The 26,913-nt window shown below is 44.9% G+C and overlaps 2 protein-coding genes across 4 annotated transcripts in view; one reads left to right on the forward strand and one right to left on the reverse strand.

Annotated features, from left to right (window-relative positions):
- cacna1hb (calcium channel, voltage-dependent, T type, alpha 1H subunit b) overlaps positions 1-11,933 on the forward strand; it is a 45,521-nt gene extending 33,588 nt beyond the window's left edge. For 2 of the 3 annotated variants that reach the window (XM_038712985.1, XM_038712987.1), the window contains exons 26-35: positions 1,056-1,207; positions 1,329-1,438; positions 1,538-1,671; positions 1,758-1,828; positions 3,873-3,951; positions 4,270-4,391; positions 4,751-5,050; positions 5,140-5,290; positions 7,371-7,930; positions 9,417-11,933. In XM_038712985.1, coding sequence (XP_038568913.1) covers positions 1,056-1,207; positions 1,329-1,438; positions 1,538-1,671; positions 1,758-1,828; positions 3,873-3,951; positions 4,270-4,391; positions 4,751-5,050; positions 5,140-5,290; positions 7,371-7,930; positions 9,417-10,109 — 2,372 coding nt within the window. In that variant the 3' untranslated portion in view covers positions 10,110-11,933. The remainder of the gene's footprint in view (positions 1-1,055; positions 1,208-1,328; positions 1,439-1,537; positions 1,672-1,757; positions 1,829-3,872; positions 3,952-4,269; positions 4,392-4,750; positions 5,051-5,139; positions 5,291-7,370; positions 7,931-9,416) is intronic. The other variant, XM_038712986.1, reaches the window with a different exon arrangement.
- A 292-nt stretch (positions 11,934-12,225) lies between these two features.
- Positions 12,226-26,913, reverse strand: part of LOC119898946 (synaptogyrin-3-like) — a 16,165-nt gene continuing 1,477 nt past the window's right edge. The window contains exons 2-4 of the mRNA XM_038713286.1: positions 25,884-26,118; positions 24,818-24,963; positions 12,226-13,283 (exon numbers count right to left, since the gene is read on the reverse strand). Coding sequence (XP_038569214.1) covers positions 13,056-13,283; positions 24,818-24,963; positions 25,884-26,118 — 609 coding nt within the window. The 3' untranslated portion in view covers positions 12,226-13,055. The remainder of the gene's footprint in view (positions 13,284-24,817; positions 24,964-25,883; positions 26,119-26,913) is intronic.

Consider the following 26,913-nt stretch of genomic DNA (forward strand, 5'->3'; position numbering starts at 1 on the left):
GTATGTAGTACAAATGATGCTTGTAAAACACAAAAAATGTAAGTCAAACTTATCTCAAACAGACAATTTAAAGACTCTCCACCTCTGAAATGCCTCCAATGACATGTGAAAACATCATGGACACGTGACGGAGCCGTGGTGCAACAGGAATGCGATGCATATTCATCCAGCGGTGTCCCAGGATTAGTGAGGTCTGGCACTGATGTTGGGCGATAAGGCCCAAATCTCAATGAGAGTTCCAGTTCATCCCAAAAGCGTTGGATGATGTTGAGATCAGGGCTCTGAGCAAGTTCTTTCACACCAACCTGAAACCATTTATGGACCTGGCTTTGTGCACCAGGACATTGTCGTGTTGAAACACGAAATGGTCTTTGCTAAATTGTTGCCACAAAGTTGAAAGCACACTATTGTTTAACTATTGTTTAAACTGTCATTGTAGCATTAATATTTCCTGCGTCAGGAACATCATTAGAGCAACCACATACTTTTGGCCATACATTGTAGATGTAATGTTACACACACACACACACACACACACACACACACACACACATGCACACAGAGACATGATGAACCACTTCTGCATACATACTGGATGTGAGTACATGTATCATTTCTGCCTATATTATGCTCAGAAACACACTTAGCACTTGCACACACTCTCTTTCTCTTCTCTCTCTTGCTCTACCTCATTTCTGTCTCACTTCGTCCTTCTCTGCAGTGTAATCTCAAATAGTAGTTCTTTCCTCTTAGTCAGTTAACTGTCTGGCAGCAGACAGCGAGAGTTTTTGCCCAAAGACACCTTGAGGTGCCATGGAGTGTGTGTGTGTGTGTTTGTGCGTGTTTGTGTGTGAGTGTGTGTGCATGATGGATAGGACTGAATTCCTTAGGTGGCACTTTTAGTCTGTACACACTCACACACATATGCACACTCACACACACAGCAGTGTGCCACTTGGCACCCACTTCATCAGTGACTTCATAGGCCTTATCATATTTTTCTTTCAAAAGCATTTTAATGACCGTGTGTGTGTGTGTGTGTGTGTGAGACGCAGAGGCCCAGGAGAAGCCATATTACGCTGACTACTCCCCATTGCGTCGATCCATCCACACCGTGTGCACCAGCCACTACATGGATCTCTTCATCACCATCATCATCTTCACAAACCTCCTCACCATGAGCATGGAGCACTACAACCAGCCTCAGGTAACCATGGCAACACCTTCCACCACCTGCCCTAGAACCATAGTAATGAAGCTGCATGCGGTGGTACAGTACAGCTACAGTGGGTTTTTGAAGTGTGGGACTGTGTTTGTGTGTCCTGCAGTACCTCGAGGAGATACTGAAGTACTGCAATTACGTCTTCACGGTGGTTTTTGTCATCGAGGCCATTCTCAAGCTCATTGCTTTTGGCCTGCGCCGCTTTTTCAAAGAGAGGTATCTAAGCTCTCACATTAATACAAAGACACTCACAAACATACAGCTTCATCCTTAGGGAAATTGAAATTGTGTGTGTGTGTGTGTTTGTGTTTCAAGATGGAACCAGCTAGACCTCGCCATTGTGTTGATGTCCATTATGGGAATCACACTGGAGGAAATAGACCTGAATGCCTCCCTCCCCATCAACCCCACCATCATACGCATCATGAGAGTCCTAAGGATAACAAGAGGTACACACACAGTGACACAAAACACAAAAGCAGACAAACATGATGATATGTGGGCTGATAAGAGCTTACACATTACAATGTTTCAGTGTTGAAGCTGCTGAAGATGGCTACAGGAATGAGAGCGCTGTTGGACACAGTGATTCAAGCTCTGCCTCAGGTAAGACGAAACACTGATGCTGTAAAATATCAAATGTCTCTTTAACTGCTAGCCTGGTTTCCAGATCTGAAGAATTGCAGACGACTTTTCATTTAGTGTTTTATCAGGGATGCCCCCCCCCCCCACCTAACACTAACTATCGCTGATTCCCCCAAAAGACTGTTCAGTGTTACTCTAATAAAACCACATAACCACCAAACAAGCATGAAGACATCTTCATGTTTAGCTAAAGGCTAATTGCTGGTTCTTAAATTTATCTGTGTGGCTTATAAATCACCAGTTAAATCATAACTTCACAGCTGCTTTAGTGCGATTGTTTTGCTACTGGGTATCTGTGAGAAGATAAAAATATGAATCTGAAAGTCCAGTCTGAAAGCTTATCACACACAAAGACAGCACACAGTAATTTATTCTCCTCTTAGGCAGCTTTGTAAAATTTGTTATCACAGCAGCAGATTTTTTCTCCTCTGTGCCAATGCTGGTGAGCTGAAGAGTAAAGCTAGCCCAATGCTACAAACTACACACAACCAAATATAGTACCAGGTACAGACAGTTGCACATTGACTGAAGCATTCCTGGTGTGGCATTCCTCTGCGATGCGGCAAGAGCGATTTATGAGGCCTGGTTTAAGTTTATTTTGCTGTAGCGCTCTACAATGGCACTTGCTGCGTTTTTTGATGCAGTGTCATTGCAGATTTAAGATGCTGGCTCCTGGCATGGCAATGTTTGTTGATCTGACCTCCACTTTTGTCCAGACAGACATATCTCAACTATTGGATATTCGTGGTCCCAAGAAGATGGATTGTAATGACTTTGGTGATGCCCTGCCTTTACCTCTAGTGCCTCCACGAGGTTTACATTTGTGTAGTGTAAAAAAATCTGTTACTATTGGGTGGATTGCCATTAAATTTGGTTTACACATTCATGTCCCCATCAGGATCAATTGTAAAAACTGTGATCCCTTAACTTTTAAGGGAGCGCCATCGTCCGATCAACATTTTTATTTGTCCAATACCTTGGTTTATGTCCAAGTTCCACTTAGTTGACATAGAACAATGACATTCTCATCAGCCTCAGCTACACTTTGTGTTAAATGCTATCAAGCAAATGTTAACATGCCAACATGCTAAACAAAGTTGGTGAACATGGTAAACGTTACTGCTAAATATCACCTTGTTATCATGTGTGAGCACATTGACATTAGCATTTAACTCAAAGCACTGCTGTGCCTACAGCCTCTAGTGTGACTCTTCAGGAAGGGAAGTTGAAGACTTCAGGAGGGATCTATCACAGCCCCTGGGCTCCGTGGACCCTCAAGGGTCCCTTCCAGAAATGAGAGAGTAGAGAGAGAAAGAGGGAATGTGGGTGGTGCACGGTAAATAAGAACAAACAGGAATGCAGGGCAAGTAGACATTTATAAACAGTTTGTTCCTGAAATGCAGCTAAATTAAATCCATTTTAACTTTTCCTCCCAAATGTGAATGATTAATTACAAAATCACAGTGCACTGTCCCCCCTAGAACCCATGTTAGTCTACGCAGGTGTTCCAACAAACCACTAAGAATCTCTAGAGGAACAAAATATCATGATCCTTCACTGCCTTCCCACCCTAGAGAAATGGCAGTTGTCTTTAAAGTGACAGATCACCGCTGGGGATTAAAACCAGGTTTTTACAGTGGTGTCCGGCTGCTTTTGCCCCTGCGTTTCATCAATAAGTTTATCCGTCATCTATTTGGACATGTCCAGACCCCCTTCCATGTGGGAAGGCAAACCAAGTCCCTGTGAATTGCTTAGTAATTAAAACAGGCACGTTTGTAATTCATAAGGACTGGATCCAGGCTAACAAAATCTGAGATATGATTCAACTCCAGGTATCATGATGGCTCCTAATAGTTTTTAAGCTGTAGTGCAATAAGGCTTCTCTGTCTATGGCTCCTTTCTATCTGTTTCCGTCTCTCTCTATGTATACTGTACATGTCTTTTTTTTCTGTGTGTATCATACACTGTATATATCTGTGTGTGTGTGTGTAATATGTCTGTCTAGGTGGGGAATCTGGGTCTGCTCTTCATGTTGCTGTTCTTCATCTATGCAGCTCTGGGAGTTGAGCTCTTTGGAAAACTGGGTTAGTGTGTGTGTGCGTGTACGTGCATGCATGTGTGTGGGTTAGTGTGTGTGCGTGTGTTTGTGTGGGTGGGGTATGGGAGTGTGCGGGCGAGCACGTGAGTGTGTGCATGCATATAAATCGGTGTGTCAGCCAACACTGGTGAGATATCCGTGGTTTACGTAACATGCATACATTTTGTTGCGTTATATACATTAACTATGTCAATTTAGAATCAGTGCTCTAATCTACACACAATTCTCTTTCTTCTCTCCCCTCGCCTTCCTCTCTCACACTTGCTGCCTTTAATACTCTTTTCCTTTTTTCATCCTCTTTCAGAGTGCTCAGAAGAGAACCCATGTGAGGGTCTTAGTCGCCACGCTACCTTTGACAACTTTGGCATGGCTTTCCTCACACTCTTCAGGGTGTCTACCGGGGACAACTGGAATGGGATTATGAAGGTTATTTTTCTTCCTTTTCTCAGTGGGAGGTTTTAAGAAGATGGATAGATGACAAGTCCATGTTTGTGTCTGTGCATAAGAGTGTGTCCCAAAGCATCGGTTACGAGGCAGGAGTTGCATTAAGCAGGGAGAATATCACTGTTTCTATGACAGACTAAGAGCTGCTGACACTAGAGGTTTAGAGTGTTTTATTCTTCTGTGACAGGCTGAAGGTTTTTTCACACTCAGAACAATTCTGTTGGAGAAGAGAGGAAGCACAAAGTTGTGCATTGATAGATCACCTTAAATCCCTTTATCTCTTATGAGTTTTCTTCAATGCTTCATAATCTCTATCCTGTCCTCCTACCCTCGTCGTCCAGGACACGTTGCGAGAGTGTCGCCCACAGGATCGGCACTGCCTCACCTACCTGCCCCTGATCTCTCCCGTGTACTTCGTCACCTTCGTCCTCACGGCTCAGTTTGTGCTGGTCAACGTGGTCGTGGCCGTTCTGATGAAGCACCTGGAGGACAGCAACAAGGAGGCACAGCTGGAGGAGATGGAGGAGAGGGAGGAGAAGAGGGAGAGGGAAGAGATGAAAGAGAGGGAGGAGGCCAACCGACGCCTCAGCACTGCATCCGTGGGTGGAGACCTGTGGCCAAATGCGGACACACCTGCCCAGGTAACGGACAGGGTGCATGTTCATATTGTGAGAGAGAATGGAGTGGAGGTGACAATAACGATGACAGCGGTGATGATCTCATGTGGCAGGTGCAGGTTGAGGATGAGGAGTGTTCCCATGGCAACCTGCTGAGCATGGGACGCATGCTGTCTCTCCCCAGCGACAGCTACGTTCAGCCACTCAGATGCTCCCCTTTTCCTCCCATTGGCTATGAGGCCCACTCCAGCTACAGCTACTCGGGTAATTTGGTTCTATATAGCCAATTAAATTAAGGGACATGTTTTACTGTGCTATAACCACTAACTGATTGCTGTAAAGATTATTGCTCCCATAAATAGCATATAAGGCAGTTTAGATGTGATGTGGTACAATGAGAGGCACTGTTATTGTAGACCTAAAAAATACCTCTTTATTAAGAGGGATGTTTTTTTAATATTGGTGACAAATTGGTAGGACTAGTGTATCCTTGCGAAACACATGATTGACACTTTTTTACGTTTTTATGCTTGTGACATCACACTGGGGAAAACTTTTAAATACCTAATAATATAAGATAGAATATATTAAGAAAATAAATTGAAAGTTACATTTTTATTGTCTGGGAAGATTCTCAGTCATCCAGGTCATAGTTAACTGTTAAAATCAAGGGCACCTATACTTGGTTTAAAGGCTTCTTCAGTTCTGAAGAAGAACTGAAGAAGCCTTTTGGAAGAGAGGCGAAATGTCTTCAAGTATCTTCAATCAAGTCCAGTTGCCCTTGATTTTAACCTTCCCTGGATACATGTTTATTATAATGAACAAATCCCATGAAACAACCAAAAAACAGCAATGGGTCCGTCTCTTAGTACTTCCAACTTACCTACCCTGTCTGTGGCACTCAGCTCCGCAGGCCTATTCTGTTTTTTTGAAGGTTCTGTATATGAGATTCTGAACATTAATATAGCAGAAATGTAAACATATAGTGGCGAAATGGTGTCTGAGCAGAGAATGACATCACACTCCATCTGTCTGTGTTGTTAGCCTGGCCTGTCTGTGCTTTATTTATACAGACGTTCTGGCCGCACGTGGATGTTGGTGCATGGGAGTCTCTCCATGTGAAAGTGTTTGTGTGGAGAGTGATATAACGGCTGTTTCTTTTGTCATCTAACGCAGTGAATTAAGGATTTATTTTGACCAAACCAGAGTTGGTGATTGTTGGAACAATGGAAAGACAAAGACTGTTGATTAGTTTTATTTTGTTTCTGTTGAGTTTCAGTGTACTTAAATGACCTACACGGTAAAATTATTGGGGGGGTTTTCAATCTAGTGGCGAGCGAGAGTAGATTTATTTGTCACATAACAAAAAGGTCTGTCTCTGTAGTGATCCTTTCCATAATGTTGTCAGACAATTAGAATAACAATCTGAGCCTGTCAGTGGAAAAAACAAGCAGTTTTAGTGGGCATAGTTTGACTGGTGCATTCATCCCCGGCAGTCGTTGCAGCCCGTTTCGAGGCTGCTAGATGAAGAGTAGAACCAGAATATTTCAGTAATTTAAATCAATCTATCTATTTTTTTCCAACCAAACCAGAGCTGGTAATTGTTGGAATAGTGAAAACACTAAGAAAAAAAGTTTCTGTGAGAATCTGTCCAGTTTGAATAAAGTGTGTTTTACGATGATCTGCAAGGTTAAATTACAGTTTTCATAATGGAGTCTGATGGGCCGTAGCACAGTTGGGTCTATTTTCAGTTGTGGATTAATACATATTGGTTGTTCCAGTGAGTATTTACAGCAGCAGGAAGGCGTGTGTTATTTTTTTCTTAACCTTTGTTCACCCAGGAAGAAGCCTGTTGAGAAATAATCTGGCCAAGAAAGGCAGCTTTGTGGGATTGACGCAAAATTAATTATGGTATTTATATTCACAGGGATAAAGAAACATGTCACATAGTAAAACACTGTGGTTCATTCATGGGTTTTTGCACAAAGATGGAGGTCTATTGCACAGGAATAAATTAAATCAGGCTTTGGATAGACAGAAAATACTTGTTTATTGGCTTTGGTATACTTGTTAAGAGCTCCCTAAGATAGGACCCATTTAACTTATAGAAAATTGACGTCTGCTAATCATATGAAGACTGTCCTGTTGAGTAAGAGTAAATCTGTGTATTAATTTGAAACAAGAAATTAAATGATCTTGTAACTTTACCTCTTGTATCATATATTAGACAAAAATACTCATTAACATAGGATATTGTAAGAAGGTGAAGTTTCTAAAATAGAAGAGCTGATGGGGATTTCTTTTCATCAGTGTGTCCATATTATCTTTGCCACATTTTCTGCAGGCTCCATGTCATCTCTGGGCTCCAGTGGAGGTGGCTCACTGCTGCAGGTTCCTGGAGCTCTGCCTGCCATCAGCCACGCTTCACTGGGGTCAGGCCGCAGCTTGAGGCCAAAGATCTGCCTCAGCACCTCTCAGAGCATCGACAGACACTCCCTACACAGACTCAGTCCAGCTGACAGTATAGAGAAACACAGGCTTAGTCCGGCTCACAGAATAAACAGACACAGACTCAACTCAGCTCACAGCATTGATGGATACAAGTTCAGCCCGGCCCATCGAATAAACAGACACAGACTCAGCTCTACTCACAGTATGGACGGATACAGGCTTAATCCAGACCACAGCACAGACAGACCTAAACTCATGTACAGCCACAGTATAGACAGACATCCCTCACTCAGAGTGAGTCCCACCCACAGTGCCAGCAAACATCCTTCACATTGGCTCAGTCCTGAAGACAGCTTAGACAGAAACAAGCTGAGTCCCTCCTACGTTCCAGATAGTTCAGCCCTAAAGAGACCAGCATCCTTTCACACTGCCAGCAGACAGTTACGGAGACAGGTGCGTTATTATCTCTCTTCTCTTCTCTTCTCTTCTCTTCTCTTCTCTTCTCTTCTCTTCTCTTCTCTTCTCTTCTCTTCTCTTCTCTTCTCTTCTCTTCTCACACAATTGTTTATACAATATTTTGCTCATTATACAAATTGCGTACTTAAAATGTACAGGCCAAAATACTGTAACCGTATTCAGTACCATTTTTCCGATGAAGAAATTTATTCTCTTTTTCGTCGTGGAAGACCAAATGCAGGGAACCAGACGCCTTTGACAGAAACAGTAATTGTAACGTTACCGTTGGTGGGGGTTTTTTGTGACTTTAAAAGCAAGTCTGGTGGCTTTGAATAGAGCAATTTAACAACTATTTCTGGTTAAACAAAGGGTCTTCTTCTTTAAATAATAATTCAATTACATTCAATGCTATTACTATCTCAGAAAGGGTCCTGGACCCTGGTGGAAAGGTGAAGATTGTAGATAGAGTTGTTGTTGTGGGGGACACCTGTGAGGTTGAAGGACTGTTTTTGTTTGGCTGATAAAAGAGAACTGTTTGACCTGAGAAGGTTCCTGCATTCGGTCTTCCACGATGATACAGAGAAAAAATAAAATAATATATATATATATATCTGTCTATCTACATATATATCTGTCTTTTTTATCAAAACAAAGAAAAGTCCCATTTTTATTTCATGCAGAGTACAATTTAATATACATGGGTATCTTCGCCAGTAATGTGTTGTTTTAGACAGATTTTTTATTAAATAATGAAATATGTGGGGTTATTCTGTAGATTTCTGAATGTGACTTGTATTTAAGGAAGAGTGGGGTGGAGCGTTTGTCAGAAGTGATGTCATTCAACTGCAGTATTCCTACAGTATAACAATATATATTTTACACTATTTAGTAATAGTTTTAGATTTGCTGTCATATAGGAGAAAGGTGTTTACATTTTGAAAGGATGATGGTAAGAAAATTTAGGGCTGGAAACTAACTTTTTAACCACCTTCTCAAAACTCAAAAGGGGGAGCATCAACATCGTTCCACAGCAGCCACACTGACAAGGCTGCCTGCAGATGTGTCCGCAGACATTTTATGTATAGCGGCCTCATGACTGCTGGAATCAGCCTTTGCTGATGATCTCAAATGCCAGATATTGTCCCAGTTAATTGGTCTATCACTAATTAATACACAGTGATAAAGTAGCTTTCATAAGGATTTATGCAGCAGATAGGCTACTATGATACTTGCAATGGATGGAGTCTGCTAATTGATTTTCATACTGTATGGAAATGAATGAAAACAAATTGTTGCCTGGAATGACAGGAAAAGTATATCCTAAAAGCAGCAAAGTAGAATATCTGTTAGCATTAATGTTTATCTTCTGCTGATGCCAAGTTATCGCATAGTGTATTTTTTATAAAATATTTTCAAAATGATTTTATTGCACAACCTAACACATAATAAAGCTTGTGTCATCTATGTGTGTTTGTGTCTGCAGAAGGCTGTGCGCTGCGACTCTTTGGATCAGAGCGATTCAGCTGACGATCTGGCAGAGCCTAACCTCACTGTGCCCGCCATCTCTTCCACGCCACCACGCCAGCGATCGTCCAGTGTACACACACTGAAATATAAACACCCCCAGAGGGTCATCTCATGCAGGAGCCACAGCCGGAGCTACAGTGAAACCACTGGACAAGAACATGTACGTGACCAGGCCATCTGTGGCTTGCCGCCAGAAACAGATGTCGAGAAGAGGCCTGTCAGCCCTCAGAGCCTGTCCAGTCTGAAGGTCCCCAGTGTTGAATCCACCTTATCAGCGCAGCTTTGTAGCTCCAGCCCCCACCCCAGCTCCGACCCCAGCGCCCAGTTAGACGACACCGACGAGGAAGTCAGACGTATTAACAGTTCTGTTCACACACACTCACACACACAACTTCCTCCCAGCTCCTCACACAAAAGCAGACACCTTACCCCAAGCCCCGAGGAGCACAGGAGCCGCCTAAGCCAATCTGTGTCTCCAGTGTCGGGCAAGAACAGGAAGCAGAGGATGAGCCCGCCACCAGGAGAAGAGCCAGTTACTATGGCAACCCAGCTGATGGACAGCCGTGTTGATTTGAGAAGGCGGACTATGTCATTTGACGCCACAACCCCCTCTCCTAATCAACCAGAGGGAAGTTCTGTGGATGACTAAATAAAGGTGCTGAATTGGTTATTCTATACTTAAGTGGAGGAGCCTGATGTGCTGCTGAAGCACACGAGAGGGGCGGGAGCCGCAATCCAAAACAGGAAGGAGACTTGTTACCTGTTTTGGGCCCCAACCCGTCGCCTCGTCCCATTCAATCACAAGATTTTCACAGGGTGTGTGAGAACTCTTATTGACTGTATGTGTATGAGTGTGTATGTGTTCAAAGATGCACACAAGAAGACGTTTCCTTTTCTTCTATCATAGTCCTAGCTTTAGTTCTGACATAGTACTCACTCTCCTGCTATATTTACTCAAACACTAACCTTCCCCTTGCTTGCTCTGCTCCTTCTTCCCTCATTTTTATTATTTTCCCTGCACATCACAGCCTCGGTCAGTGTACGAGACAAAATTACCCGAAAGGTGCAGTACAGATTAAGTTACAGACTGATCTGCTTATGTGCACATGGTGATGATGACAATGAAACAACACAGTTCAATTACTTTCTATAAAATATCAGAAAGAATAGAAAAAGGTTCATCATAATTTCTAAAGGTGACATCTTCAACTAGCTTTTTTTTGTCCCACCATGAGTCCAATATCCTTATCCAAAAATATTCAATTCACTACACACATCATGTTATAATGGAAATGCTACAAATCTCCACATTTAAGAGGCCTGAACCATCAACTATTTTGTATTTTTGCTTAAAAATTGATTGATTTGCCAGAACTGTTTCCTTTAAGTACAATTTCCCAATTTCTCGCTCTGTTGTGCAGAAATTAGTTTATGTTTACAAAAGAAAATGATTTTTAAGTGAGAAACTTTAAAGCTAAAGCTAAAAGATAATTTTATATGTAAATGCTTTATTTGTAATTGCACGCTTATATAGATTGGTGCAGGCACATTAGAGACTTATTCCTCCCCAAAAAATGATTTGTGCAGCAGCTTCTTAAAAGTCAAGCAAAATAAGAATCTTATCTCTAAGTCAGAGTTTTTGTTTTTTAATGACTGATTTTTTTGTACCTCTTAACCTACGGTAAACTGCCACTGGAAGTTGCTTGATCATTCTCAGATTGCAACCAAACATGGGCATCTTTGTGATGTTTGAGAAACCTCCCACGCCTGAATCCACCCAACCCTGACAGTCAAAAAAATCAATTTGCGCTTAGATCCTCTGAGTTAAAATCGTGTAGTGTGGCCTAGGCTTTAGTAGTTTCTACCTCGCTTTTTTCCTGATCCCACCCATTCGAATGTTCAGTCAGCTTAGTTTCTCACCCCCTCCACTTTCCTTTTCTCTGTCTTAGTATTCTCAGGGTAGAGGTAGTTCAGAGGCAGGTGAGTTTGAAGCATGTTATCAGAGGTCTGCAGAGTTAGATTGCCCCCTGCTGTCTGAAGCTGGAGCTTGCCTGTCTCTCCTGAAGTCTGAAGAGAATATACTGTGGGTGCGAGGTGAAATTTAGACAGAAGCAGCTGTTCAGAAGGGCTTATTCAAGTATTTCAGCCAGAAAAAGATTATATTTTATTAACAGTGATGATATGAGAACTACAAATGTGAATTTGTAGTTTTCTTCTCAGAATATGAATGTCAATGTATCTGGTTCTGGTGATGATGGATGAAGATGTCAGCATAATAGGATGTTGATTATGATGATGATGATGCTGATGCTGCTGCTGCTGCTGCTGATGATGATGACTCCAGAAAATGCAAATGTTCATAATATTATATAAAGCTCCTGCAGAATGAAAGCAGGGAATGATATACAGGAAGCTCACCTGCAGTCACATTATTGGACAGTGCTGGAATAAAACCACTTCCTGTCTGACTTTCCTTTGACTCCATAACCTTGTTTCTAAATCTGTCCTTTCCCCCTATATAAAGAGGTTAAAAAAAACACAGTTTGATGGGTTGAAGTCCTTCAACGTGAGCTGCTTAATCCAAAAATAAAGCTAACACACAGCTGCTGCTGATGAATGCAACATATCTCGAGTAGCTTATCTAATTATGGTACTCCCGCAGATGTTGATTAATATGCTAAAACACATCCTGTCACAAATTGCAAAGAAGAAATTATTTAAAGATGATGTGAACAAATGCAGTCTCAGCTCTTGTAGTGGTGGTGGTGAATAGATTTTATTTTTCATTTTACCACTTCAGCATATCACAATAAAATATTTAATCACATGAATATTTCACATCAAAACACTACAGCATTCAGAATGCATTAAGCCTTTATTTCCTTGCCAGGAAAACGTACCAATTTCTGCAAGTTCTGCCACCTTTCTCGCTTCCTCACAACCTATTGGTCAAGCTGCCTATCTGTCTCAGTTTCATCCAATGGGAGGCCAAAAGTCTGCAGGGAGGCTTCTGATTGGTCAGACTGACTGAAGGCAATCAGAAGAAGATAAACTGCGCTGCACAGCTTTACTGTCTCCATATTACCTCCATATTTCCTTCACTAAAGACCTTGTTTCCATTTATAAGGCAGATGGAGCATCATCACTGATCTACATTTTGTTAATCTGCACCTCACCATATGAACATGCAGTCAAGGCATGTGTGTGTGTGTGTGTGTGTGTGTGTGTGTGTGTGTGTGTGTGCGTGTGTGTGTGTGTGCGTGTGTGTGTGCTTCTAGGTGTATATACATGTGTTTCCAGGTGTACATGTATAATATCTGTTTCCAGGTGTGAGTGACTACAGCTGTGATTGCGTGCGTCAATATATGTGTGTAAGTGTGTGTGCATGAACAGAAGACAGTACGGAGAGTTACAACTAACTAAGCTGAGCCAGCAGTTGCCATGGTGAAAATAGATCATACATCACATGACCCCAAAATCCCACCAATCCCAGGAGAGGTTGAAAAGCCGCTAATCTGCAAGGCAGGAAGTTGTCCGTGCCCGCGTCGTATGCAGTATCGTTCAACTCACACCTCCTCTTACTGTCTGTCTATCTCTAGAAGGCAGGAGCCACGGGTCTCTGCTGTGTGAGTTTCTGGGGGTCCAGGGTTTCAGTAAAGGGCGGGGCTTGATAGGGGTTGGTGGTTACTATTGTTGCTCCATTGGCGATGGGGTACGGTGTGGCTCGAGCATTGCTGGGGGCAGGATCCAGGTGTTGCCATGTGAACAAGTTTGTGTTGCTGCCAGTTAAGAAGCGCCGCAGTGCGCTCAATGTCAGTACAGCCTGTTAGTAACACACACACACACACACAATTAGCAGAGGCTGTTAGTTACGCACTGACTGCATTAGAAACACACGATTAAATTTACAGCTCTTTTAGACAGTCTTCAGCCATGCTAACAGCTCTGAGAGGTTGTTTAGACAGCTTTGAGCTAAACGCTAACATCAATGTTCTGACATGCTCACAATGATAATGATAACATGCTGATGTTTATCAAGTTCCCCATTGTAGTTTGGCTTGTTAGTATGCTAACATTTGCTAATTTGCGCTAAACACAAAGTACAGCTAAGGCCGGTGGGAATGCCATTAGTCTTTAAGGTATTTGAGCTCAAACAAACGGATTGGACAAATGGAAATTTTGACCTGATGGATGGCTCTACATGAAAAGTTATGGGATCACCAAAGTCAGTAGGATTCATCCTCTGGAGACCATGAGTGCCTGTATAAAGTTTCATGGCAATCCATCCAATAGTTAGAGAGAGAGATATTTCAGTCTGGCCCAAAGTAGTGGACCGACCAACATTGTCATCAGAGCCACTCCTCTAGCGTGGCTAATCCCTTAATCTAGGGATTCCCATAACCTAAACTTTTAAGAACATTTTGAGGCTTTGGTTCTAGTTTCGTCCATACGTGTCCACTGTATACAGCGTTTACAAATTGGGACGAAAGGATATACATCATAACTGGGGCTGGCACTAGCTTGTCTGTGAAATCCAGTGTGTCGAATCACTTGGTGATTTTCTCCGCCAGATCCATTGTGATCCATAATTTTTCTATAATCTTGCTATAATCCTTTTAAAGTTTTCCCTGCACTGTTTGGCTTTGTGTTGTATTTGCATTTCTGCCAGACACTAAAAAATCTTCTGGTACACATTTTCACTGACTCTTTCTGAATTGCATTCTCCATTGTTCTTCTTTGTTAAAGTATTGGTTGTCCTGTTCGATACAGATTCAGTGGTTACTGTTGTTGTTTTTTCTTGTAGTCATCCTTGTTATGATGTACAAACATATCTGCTAGCTTAATCACAGTCAACAGTGCTGATGGCAACCTGAAATTTCTGGAACTTGCATTTATTATTACATCCTCAGTAGTTCCGGGAACAAAGTGAACAGAGCTGAACTGAAACAAAAGCAGAACCCATGAGAATGTTCATGTTACATTACATTTTATCAAGTTTCTGTAGTGGAATAGGAAAGGGATATTTCATAAACCTGGACACATTAACAGTTTGGTTAGAAGGGAACTCAAAACAGAAAGAAGGAATGAAGAAAGAAAAGACCTGCAATTTAGGATTGTACTTGCATAAAATCATACTCAACTTTTAGTCCTTAGTATGTGTTAAACTCCAAAAAAGCTGCATCATCCATTTCCCATAATGCAACTTGAGAGCATATTATAGTATTACATCCCTCACTGCTTGGTAAATCCCCTCATCTTTCAAACTGCATGCAAAGGCAGATCTTTTGTTAAAAGTTAGTCTCACGCTCTCAACTCAAGCTGAGACAACCCTAATGACATTAGTCAGGAGGGTTTCTGAGATAGAATAGTAGTAAACCAACTTTGATGTGCAAAATCAGTAGACTTCCCTAAATATTAGTCAAAGTCAAAGAAACATTCATTTCGTTCTCTGTCACATGCTATAAATCCTCTAGAGAAGGAGAGAACAATTTCTCACAGAACTATTGGGGGAAAATAACCTGACACACTAAAAAAAGATATTTTGTAATTGTACTTCCTTGACACAATTACAACTTAACCTCTCTACATCTTCTGACAATGAGATAAATGCCTGCTATAGGTTTGGTGGTAAGTGTGTTTTAACAGGCTCCACTGAGTTATCAATGGATAATAAATCAGTTGGTTTCTGTCTGACCGGCAGTGTTTTCTGGTTTTGCAATTCTTTTTTTTAAAAAACTTTTATTTAACCTGGAAGGCCTCGCCAGGAGCAGCTCTTTTTCAGCACCATCCTGTTCATAAGCCCACAGACTCACACCTGGACAGTAGAACGTCTCGGGTTACGTATGTAACCCTTGTTCCCCGAAAAGGGGAATAAGACACTGCGTCGGTGACGACACTATGGGAACGCCTCTGGGCGTGGCAGGGCTGAACTATGAATGAAACTACTCCAATCCTATTGGTGTTGCTAGAACGGTAGTGTGTGACGGCGTAACCGGAGGGGTATATAAGCACGCTGGCACACAGGACACATTAGCCCTTTTCTATGAAGCAAGGCACTCCAGGCGGGGTGAGGTGTGGCGGACCGACGCAGTGTCTCGTTCCCCTTCTCGGGGAACAAGGGTTACATACGTAACCCGAGACGTTCCCCTTCGAGGGAACTCGAACTCGAGGGAACTCGAACTGCGTCGGTAACAACACTATGGGAACGGGATACCCACTTAGGCCGCGCTGAAACCCCACCTGCCCCCAGCGTGCAGAACCTGACGGCACGACTAGGAGGAGAGCGCACAGGTGCCGGGTGCAGAAGGAAGGTCCAGACTGTAAAACCGAATGAAAGTGTGAGGATTGGCCCAGCCAGCCGCGTCACACAAATCCTGGAGCAACGCACCTGCGAGGAGGGCCCCAGAAGCCGCCATGCCTCGAGTAGAGTGCGCCCTTACGGCCATAGGTGAAGGCAAACCGTGCACCTGATAGGCCAGGGAAATAGTCTGAACGATCCAGTTGCTGATGGTGTGTTTAGAAGCGGGGAGCCCAGCCTTGGGGGACCCGAAACACACCAGCAACTGGTTTGCTTTCCTCCACCGGGAAGACTTCAGTGTGTAAATACTCAGAGCTCTGACAGCGCAGAGCAGATGAAGTCTCCCGTCCTCCGTCATCACATGAGGTGGGGGATGAAACGCCTGCAGCACCGTGGACCCTGCTAATCTGGCCAGAACCTTAGAGACATAGCCTGGACAAGGGTGCAGGATGGCCCTGACCCTCCCCAGGAAAATCTCCAGGCATCGGGGAGAAACTGAAAGTGCCTGGAGATCCCCCACCCTCCTCAGAGAGGTGATAGTGAGGAGAAGGCCATCTTAAGGGTCAGGTGCTTGGCCTCAGTAGACTCCAGGGGTTCGAAGGGGGCCTCAGCCAGCGCTTCGAGAACCACTGCCAGGTCCCAGGTGGGAACCCTGGAACGAGTCACGGGTCTCATCCTCCAGGCTCCACGGAGGAAGCACACGACCAGTGGAAGCCTCCCCAAGGGCCCATCACTCAGAGGGGCGTGAAATGCTTCAATGGCAGCCACATATACTTTGAGCGTGGACGGGGAGAGGCCCGCAGAGAAACGGTGCTGGAGAACTCCAGTATCAGAATTACTGAGCAGATAACTGGGTCCACCGCCCGTTCTCTACACCAGGTGGCATTTTAACACATTCCACTTCAGGCAGTACATCCTTCTCGTGGACGGGGCTCTGGAGCTGAGCAGCGTCTCGACTGCTCCTGGCGTCAGGCCCGCCTCTAGGAACTGCGCCCCCTCAGGGGCCAGACCCATAGCTGCCACAGGGCGGGGTGCGGGTGAAAGAGCCGGCCCTCCGCCTGGGACAGCAGGTCTCTCCTCAGAGCGATATTAAATCCGAGAACCACACTCGTGCCGGCCAAAACGGGGCTACTAATAGTAGACTGACGCCGTCCTGACGGAGCCGCTCCAGAACCCCCGGGAGCAGAGCGAATGGGGGAAACGCTGGGGGCGAGAGGGAGAACCACAGGGGACAGTGCGCCGTCTCTCAGGATGCAAACAAGTCCACGTCTATGGGGCCGAACTCTTCGCATAATAATTCCCCAGTTGTCCATTCCCCGGGCCTCAGCCCCTGTCTCGACAGCAGGTCTGCTCCCTGATTCTGGGTCCCAGGGACGTACATCGCTCTGAGGGACAGCAGTCTCTGCTGGGACCACAGAAGGATCTGATGTGCCAGTTTGCATAATGGGCGCGAGCGCAGACCCCCCTTGCGATTCAAATAGGCCACCGCTGCCGTATTGTCGGTTCTGACAAGGTTGTGGCGACCGCGGAGAGCGGGCAGAAAACTCCTCAGAGCTCTGAATACCTCCAACATTTCCAGGCAATTTATGTGCCAGGAGAAATGATGCTCCTCCCAGGAGCGGTGCACGCGGGGCTGGTGGCTGTTGTTATGCGTAGGTCACCCTGAAGTGGAGAACCGCCAGGGAAACTCGCCGACGACCCACAGTGTGTGAGCCCGATCGTTTTCCAGCTGCAACCCCTCGAGGCGGGCAGACTGGTGAGAGCTCGCTGGCGGCTAGCATGTCCCGAGCGCCAAGACGGCGGGAAAGCCTGTTGCCTGAGCCGCCACGATGGATGGGGACCTCGGTCAGTCTCTCTCGGGGGGTGGTGGTGGTGGGCCCCCCTACTCGAAACCTCAGGACCTCTTCCCCAAGCCCGCTGAGACTGAATGACGGTCCTCAGGCCCGTCTTCTCGGGGGGCTTTGGGCGAGGTTTGTCGAGAGGGACTACGGGAAGCGACGCTTCGCTTCTGGCTCCGGAGTAGGAGCTAGCCGAGGGCTGAGCTCGTCTCTCTTCAGCCGTCGCCTCTCCCTGCCTTTGGCGTGCTGAAACCTGCTGACTACAGCATCCACTGCCTCACCAAACAGGCCAGTAGGAGAGAGGGGCACATCCAGGAGAAAAGCCTTCTCCTTCCCCTGGATGCCCGAGAGGTTTAGCCACAGATGGCGCTCCGTAGCCACTGGAACGGGCCGTCTCCTTGGTAACACGGAGTGTTAAGTCCGTAGCTCTACGGAGCTCAGTCAGGTCCTCCTCAGAGGGACCTCCCCCTAGGTCACAGTCTTTGAGAAGATCGGCCTGGTACGCCTGCAAGGTGGCCATAGTGTACAGGCTTGCACCAGCTCGACCTGCTGCCATGTAGGCCTTGCCCACCACCAAAGCGGATGTCGTCCGACACAGCTTGGTGGGGAGCCGCGTCTGAAGGAATGAAGCGAGGGTGGGAGAAAGATAGCTCGCGAGTGCTTCCTCCACCTGAGGCATCATTCCAAAGCTGTGCTGCTGTAGTCCAGCAGAGGGGATGCAGTCAGCCGTGCAGAGCAGCTCTTTTTTTTTTCTTTTTCGGTCTGTTCCATGATTTACACAACTCATTGTGTAAATCAGGAAAGAATGGCGAGGATCGGCGCGGGGGTGGCGCTCAGGCTGCAGAAAAGCTCATTGAGGTTACTGCTGGCCCGCGGCTCCTGCACCGCCTCTCATAGCTGGGCGCGGACTGATGACGTTGGCCCGGCTTCCAGAAGTCATCCTCCATGATGCTAAGCACGTCTAGCTCCTCAGAATCAGACTGTGCAAGCCTCTCCAAACTCAGGCAGGAGAAGCCAAGAAACGGGGAAGAGAGGAGAATCAGCAGACGAGGACCGGAAAAAGGCCTCAGCCGTCCCGACATCCCTCGGAGATATCAAACTGTGATCCCTATGACCGTAGCCACTGCAACGCCTCAGCAACCGCGGGGCCTGAGCCACGGGGAGAGCGCATCTGACCGTCTTCCGAAAGAGAGCCACACGAGACCTCAGCACCCACAGGGCCCGAGCCTCGCCATGGCCGCAGGCAGCCCCCTCGAGAGCTGCCTTGGCGTGCGACATACCCAGACAGGAAACACACATCTCATGAGTCTCCCCAGCCGCGATGTAGCGTGGGCATGGAAAAACACATTGTCGGAACTGATTACCAGACATGGTCTCTACTGCTTCGTCAGGACTTCCAGGTAAGACAACAACTTTCTTGATAGTGGAGCTTCCAAACATACTCGAGAGTGCCTGCTGAATAGAAAAAGGCTAATGTGTCCTGTGTGCCGGCGTGCTTATATACCCCTCCGGTTACGCCGTCACACACTACCGTTCTAGCAACACCAATAGGATTGGAGTAGTTTCATTCATAGTTCAGCCCTGCCACACCCAGAGGCGTTCCCATAGTGTCCACCGACGCAGTTCGAGTTCCCTTGAAGGGGAACCACAGTCTAAGCAGCTCAACTGGAGCAGTTAAAGGTTAAGGGCCTTGCTCAAGGACACCTTAGGCACTATGGAGGTTATTATTGGGTCAGAATTAAAACTAAGTCTAAAACGTCTCAATTGAAAACTAAAAGTCTAAATCAAAAATGCATTTATTATTTAGGATTGGGCATTTCGTATTTATTTATTGATTTTCAGTAGAATTACATCATGATGATATGATCATACTGTGTAATCATTTTTTTAAACACACGAAGATTTTTTTTTATGCTGTTTCTGATCCTGGCTCACGGCTCACTGCAATGAGCATCAGTTCGATTACCTTATATGTGATACATACTGTATATAAATACAGTGGTGGACAGCAACTACAAATTAGAGGTATTTGTACTTTACTTTAGAGAAATATTGTACTTTTTACTTCACTACATTTATCTGACCGCTTCAGTTACGGTAGTTAATTTACAAAGTAAGATTTTTACAAACAAAACATAAGACGAGTTTAAAAAAATATGATCTTTTGTTATAAATTAAACTACCCAATAGTTTGTACAAGTACAGCTAGATTGACAGAAATTTAATTGGCAACTATCTTGATATATGATTTAAGTCATTTTTTAATGTAATTACATTTGATGGCTCCAGCTTCACAAATGTGAAGATCAAAATTACAATCAATTAGTAGAAAAAATAATCAACGGATTAATCCATAATGAAAATAATCTTTAATTGTAGTCTGATACTACAGAGTTCAACTTTAACTAACTACAACAGTAAAATCCTGCTTCTATTTCATTCTTCCTGACCGCCAGAGAAGGTGGTTAACACTGGATGTTATCCGTCTTGCGCACGCGCAGGTCGAGTATTTAATCAACAAAGTCACCTGTGACCTGGGATGATGTGGGGCGTAGCTTATATAAGCCCAATGATTCGCGAAAGCAGGTTGATTTGAAGGAAGGAAGGAAGGAAGGAAGGAAAGAAGAGATAATAGCCATCATATTGTCGTTAGAAGCCCTGCAACGCGTGGTTGGAGCTATGGTTTCATCTTCCAAGTGCTGCGGTTAATTAGTACGGCTACGCTCCAAAACCTGCTGTTAGATCGGTGTTTTCACCAGCAATCAGCACGGGTTGAGGACAAGCTAGCGCGTGTCTCTCCAGCTTTAGAGTTAGGCTGGTGAGGTAAGTGTTTGCTTAGTTAGAGATAAGTTGTTGTTTTTTTGAGTGAGGAGGCTGTTTTGGGGTCTCCTTGACGCCTTTGTTACTGATTGTTTCATGCTTACCGGTAATTCTTAGTTGAGATTGTAGGCTCTGTGCTGAGTGTTTTTGTTAAAAGCATGTCAAGTACACTTTAATTTATCCTTTGGTAAAGAGCGTTGGCTCTTTTTTGATTATTAAGTGAAGGAGAGTTATTTAATTTGAGTTAAAATAAAGACTCTCTGACTCTCATAAGTGTTTTTGCTTATGGGTACAAATTTACTTTTATTGTTAAAATGTTTTTGATCTGTAATTTTGTGTGTTTTCGCTCGTGGATAACAGTTATTGTTTTGGAAAAAATATATATACAAGCTGCATAAATATGCAGGGTCGCACCATATTAGGGTTGCTCCTGCATGGCTCCACTGCTGGCTGCTGATGGCCATGATGAATACCCCACGTGCCTCAGTGTTACTCACTTGAGAGAGGGGCTGTCTGACAGTCAGTGCATGAATTGCAGTGTTATACCACGGGAACTGAAGCTAGTTTGGCTAGCGGAAGTGGAAGGACTACAGCTTGAAGGCCAGTTGCCTTCATCTGGTGTGGCCTCACAGGTGCGGAGTATACATAGTCTCCCCCAACTTTCAGGTGCCCCCCTAGAAAGAAAGCCAAGAAGGTGGATGGTTTGGCAGCCAAGGTAGACACACTAGCCTCAGAATTCGCTGAGATTAAGAGGTTGCTCCTTAACCTTCAGCCAGGCAGGTGGGCTGCAACCAGTGTGGACTGCCCAGCCGGGAGCCCCACCCCACAGGGATGGGATGACAATGCCCTCTCTACGAGGGCTTCCTTCAGCCAGTTCTGCAAGGACAGACCTGGGCAGGGAGAAGTGGAGGCTTCCACCCATGGTTCTTACACTGGTTCCCAGCAGACGGGGAGCGGGTCCAGAGCAGGCTCAGAGGCTGCCCATGCCACAGTTAAGCCAGTGGTCTGTATGGCACTGGCTCGCTTGGGCTTGGATGAAGCACCAACTGCAGGTACCACAACTAGTGCATTCTTTAGGCATCTCTCGCCTGAGGCCGGTTTGTCTGAGCCACCTTCCCAGCCATACATTGAGGAGCTCTACAAATGCTGGCCAGACCCCAAAGCTTTTTCTCACCACACAACTGACGGCAGGGCCTTGGCTGCCATGCAGAATGCCTGCAGTTACGGGCTGGGCCAGATGCAGGCTGTGGAGCCAGTTATCGCGTCCCTCATTGTGTCACCCACTGAAGTGTTGAGACCGGATGCTCACTGTCCTAGGCCACAGTGTCGCATTACGGATGACTTTCTGGTAAGGAGTTATGATACAGCGGCGTGCATGGGCCATATTGGAAACTCTCTTTCCCACCTGATATTGGCTCTGTCCCAGTCTCTGCAATCCTCTGGCGTGGATGCTTCTGTCCAGAGCCTCAGTGATGCAGCTTTGCAGGCGTTTGCCCTTATGACCAGAGAGTTTGGTAGGCTAATGGCAACACTTACCTTGGCCTGTCGCCAGGTCTGGCTAGCCCAATTCCCGCTTTTGGAGACAGGCAGGAGGGCCCTGCGCACTCTCCTTGTAGTACCAGTGGAGCTGTTCGGCCCAACAGTGCAGCAGGCTTTGGAGCGGGGAATCCAGGCTAACCAAACTAGGCAGCAGTTTGCTAGCCTTCAGGGGCCTACACCCCTGACACCCTGGCAACAGTCGCCCTCAGATGCCAGCTCGTCCCGGTAGCTACCCACGGGGTTCACAATCCTTCAAGCGGTCAGATCAACACCATGAGGTGCCAACACGGTTTGCGCCTCAGACACAGAGGGGCTCAGGCTTTACTTTATTTTCTGATTCCAAAAAAAGTGGGTGGGTTTCGCCCTGTACTGGACTTACGGGGGCTAAACAAATTTCTGAAAGAGTTGCCTTTCCACATGCTGCGTACAACAGATGTGCTCCACAAAATTGGTTCACATCCATTGATCTGAAGGACACATATTTTCACGTCCCGATAGCGATACATCATAGGCAGTATCTGCGCTTTGCATTTGAAGGCATGGCCTATCAGTTCAAGGTGCTCCCATTCAGGCTTTCCCTAGCCCCACGGGTCTTCACGAGGTGCATGCGGGCAGCACTGGACCCAATGCAAGCCAATGGTATGCAGATCCTCCCATATCTGGACAACTGGCTTGTTTGTGCTCCGAGCCAGAAACAGGTGGAGCAGGAAACTGCCTCTCTTCTATGTCATGTGACAAGGTTGGGCCTTACCGTCAATTACGCCAAAAGTTGTTTGATACCCAGCCAAAGGGTGGTGTTCATTTGATTAACCCTGGACTCCTGTCACATGCTGGCCTTCCCAACGCCACGGCGGGTAGAGGCCATACTCCAGCTTCTCCGTCATTTCCAGAGGAACAGGAGGTTGAGGTACAGCCTTTTTCTCAGGTTGATGGGTATGTTGACCTCTGTAACATCAGCTGTGCCACTGGGCCTCCTGTATTTATGACCCTTCCAAATTTGGATCAATGTCCTCCATTTAGATTCGCAGTTATGTTATATGCAGTTATCAGTTTGGCGCTGCACGAGTTCCTGCCGTATTTAAGAGGCAGGCATGTTCTTGTTCGATCCGACAACACCTCAGCAGTCTACCATGTAAATCAGCAAGGGAGCACCAGGTCGGCCATGTTGCTGCAGGTGGCACGGCAACTCCTGGTATGGGCTTTCCGCAGCTTGGCCAGCCTCAAGGCCAGCCTCAAGGCCAGCCTCAAGGCCAGCCTCAAGGCCAGCCTCAAGGCCATGTACTTGCCGGGGTCACAGAACATGGTGGCAGACTACCTCTCCCACCCGAGGGTGGTAGAGGAAATATGGGGCAAATATGGCACAGCAGAAGTGGACCTGTTTGCCTCAGAGTCCACAACCCACTGCTCCCTTTGGTTTTCACTGAGGGAGGAAACGAGGCCGTTGGGACAGGATGCCCTGGCACACCCGTGGCCAGATCGTCTCCTCTATGCCACTCCACCATTCCCACTGATAACGGTTATGTTGCACAGAGTGCAGCAGAGCAACCACAAGCTCCTGTTGGTGGCCCCGAACTGGCCAGGGAGACTCTGGTTTCCAGTGATGCACAAGCTTTTGGACAGGGTCCCATGGTGCCTTCCCAGGAGGTGAGACCTGCTGTTGCACCTGGGGGGCCACATCTGGCATCTGAGCCCGTAACGCCTGCAGCTATGGGTGTGGCCCTTGAGGGGCCTGACCCGTTCCTCGAATCGTGTGACCAGGCACAAGTGGAAGATTTTTTCGGAGCTCATAAAGCTCCTGAAGATAGCTCCTGAAAAATCCTCTGTGCCGATAATACTGCGTTTTTTGCAGTCTTTGCTAGAGAAGAAGCTCTCCACTTCAACCTTTAGGGTCTGTGGCTACAATTTCCTGCAATGTCATCTCACACCCTGGTGACCCGGTTCCTTAAAGGAGCCCAGCAACGGAACCCCCCCCCCACGAGCTGTCATGGTCCCCTCTTGGGACCTGCCTTTGGTACTGGCTGAACCCTCTGGCCGTTCCCGGTAAGGTGGGATTCCTCGTGACGACGTTGGTAGTAGTCATCCAGTGTTATGCACTGCCTCTGGCGGTCATCCAGAATTCATAGAACCGTAGTTACATACGTAACTCACGTTTTACATTAATGCATGAGTAATAATAATATAATAATGTGATTTCTAAAAGTAACAGTCACTGTTTGTTTTTCTGCATTGAGTACTTACTTACTTTTAATACTTTACGTACATTTTCCTTATTATACTTTTACTTAAGTAACATTTTCAATGGAGTACTTTTACCTGTAACAGAGTATTTTTTACAGGGTGTTATTAGTACTTTTACTTAAGTAAAGGATCTGAATACTTTATCCACCACTGTATCAATATTGGAAACATATTGTATGTTATACATATTTTCATATCAACTTCAACCAATTATCTGCCCATTATACTTATTTATTATTATTATTATTATCACTGAATGAAACCTGACGCTACATGACAAACTTTCAGACATGCCCTAATCAACCAGTAATATACAGCTGGGACTCAGTTTGTGTGGGTGTGTGTATGTGAGTGTGTGTTAAACTAGAGCGAGGGTGGTAGGGGTCCTAGGCAGGAGCCTCTGCTTGTCCTCCATGAAGGAAATGCTCTTAAACCTGTTCACTGCCAGCAGACATTGATAACCCTGGAATACACACATATACACAAACTCGATGATGAACACAAACACACCTGGATGTACATGCAGACAGAGGATAAGTTTACACACAGACATGATGATGAATACAAACACACCTGGATATACACACAGACAGATGGCAGGTTTACACACATAAACATACAGACCCAGGTAAGGATGGAGAAGAAGCAGAAAGCGATGGTGGCTCGGGCGGCGTCGGAGCCCTGGGCCAATGGCAGCTCATCTGGGGAAGTAGCCTGCCACTGATTGGCCAGAAAACAGAAGCCAACGAACCACAGGAAGCTGGCAAGACCTGGAGGCGGGACACAGAGGAGTCAGAAATGGTCATTGGCATTATCTCTTAAATCTCTTCTTTCAATATACTTCCATCAGAAAGCTTATCCTGATTTTATGACTTTTTTAAAACTTGAATTATTTTTTATTTCCTTAAATATCTTTGTTTCATAACATTATTTTTATTATTTTTGAACAGTGGTAAAAGACTGTGAAGAAGTTCTGTGAAGCTCTACTTAGTTACAACACTACTTTGAGCTCAACATGCTAACAATGACAATGCTAACATTAACAGGTAGAATTTTAACCATCTTAGTTTAGGATTTTAGCAGGCCTATAATTGCTAATAAAAGAAAGTACAGCTGCGGCTGATGGGAATGTCAGTTTTGGTTTGTCATAAATCGAAGTATTGTACAAGTGTTGTACAAATTGAACATATGATGATGGTGAAGGTGATGGTGCTAAATTAAAAGTCAGGTGATTCCCGAAAGGTTTCATCTTCTAGGGACCACAAATGTTTGTACAACATTTTGTAACAATCCATCTAGTAGATTGCAAGGGATACGAGAAAATGTTGACATGCCGGTGACTTTAAAGTAAAAGTCAGAGGATTTTGTCATGTTGTCTGTTTGAGGTTGCCAGATGGCCAGCAGGGACTCTAGGAAGTCACTTTTACACTTTAGTTTTCATATGGATTAGACAAAGAAGATAAAACATGGTGGTTTGTGAGTTTTGAAGAAGCTTGAACGTGGCTTTTGTTACCACTGGACAGAGCAGACTGTTTCCCTCTGTTTCCAGTCTTTGTGCTTAGCTAAGCTATCCTGCTGCTGGCTGTAGTTTCATATTTACTGTACAGACATAGGAGTGGTGCCTTTTTGTATCTACATAGTTTATAATATTTGTTGAACAACAGTCCATAATATTTGTGTGTATATGTACCAGAGAAGACGAGGTCCAGCAGGACAGCACGTCTTCTGTCCTTGATGCTGCTGATGGAGGGAAAGTAAATGTCCAGGATCAGGAAACAGATGCTGCCGAGGAAACAGGCCACGCCCACAGTGACACCGTAGTTACAGGCATCAGCGTTGTTGTTGAAGACGCAGAGCAAACGCTCGCTGCCGATGTTGATGTAGCCCTCGTTCACGATGCAGCTGAACACCACCATGGAGAAAATCTACAGGGAAAGACATGTGGGCCGATTTATTATCTAACGAGTAGAAGAGAATGAACTCACACTGGAGTATGAATGCCTTTCATTCCTCATGCATGCCACACACACCACACACTTCAAGACACAAAGATATACTTCTCTTCTCTAATTATGTAAGCGTTTTAAAAGTTTTTAAACGTTTTTCCCAAGTAGTTATATAGCCATGCAGATAGTTTTCGGGTTAATCATTTTTTTTTTCATACAAAAAATACATTCATAGGTTTCAGCTTCCCAGTTGTGAGGATTTTCAGCGTCATATAATTGTAAATTGAATATCTTTAAGTTCTTTAAGCTTTGTGCTGTTGATCTGACAAAACAAAACATTCAAATACATTACTTTAGGTGTTTCGGAAATTATGATGGACATTTTAACTATTTTCAGACATTTCTTAGAGCAAACGAGTGGATTAGCTGAGAAAACAATCACCAAAACCTAGCAATAATTAAAATGAACACAATCAAGTTATCTCACATTTTATAAACCAACAGTGTATAAATACTTTGTTACAAGTAAAAGTCCTACATTCAGAATTTTTACAAAAGTATTGGAATCAATAATATACCAGTAAGAGTAGAGTACCAAAATTAAAACAGAATGTCCCATTTCAGACTAATGTATATTATATCACAGATATTAAGCAGTATAGCTTAATCAATAATAATACATCCTTTGTCGATTTGCATGTTGTGTTAACAATCTGAATCTGCAAAATAACAAGTAGGCCTAATGTCAAATAACTGTAATACAGTAAAAGTACA

This window comes from Micropterus salmoides, unplaced genomic scaffold (genome assembly GCF_014851395.1).
Source record: "Micropterus salmoides isolate LMB-PRFRI ecotype aquatic unplaced genomic scaffold, ASM1485139v1 Ms_hic_scaffold_12, whole genome shotgun sequence".
NCBI classification, from domain to species: Eukaryota; Metazoa; Chordata; class Actinopteri; order Centrarchiformes; family Centrarchidae; genus Micropterus; species Micropterus salmoides.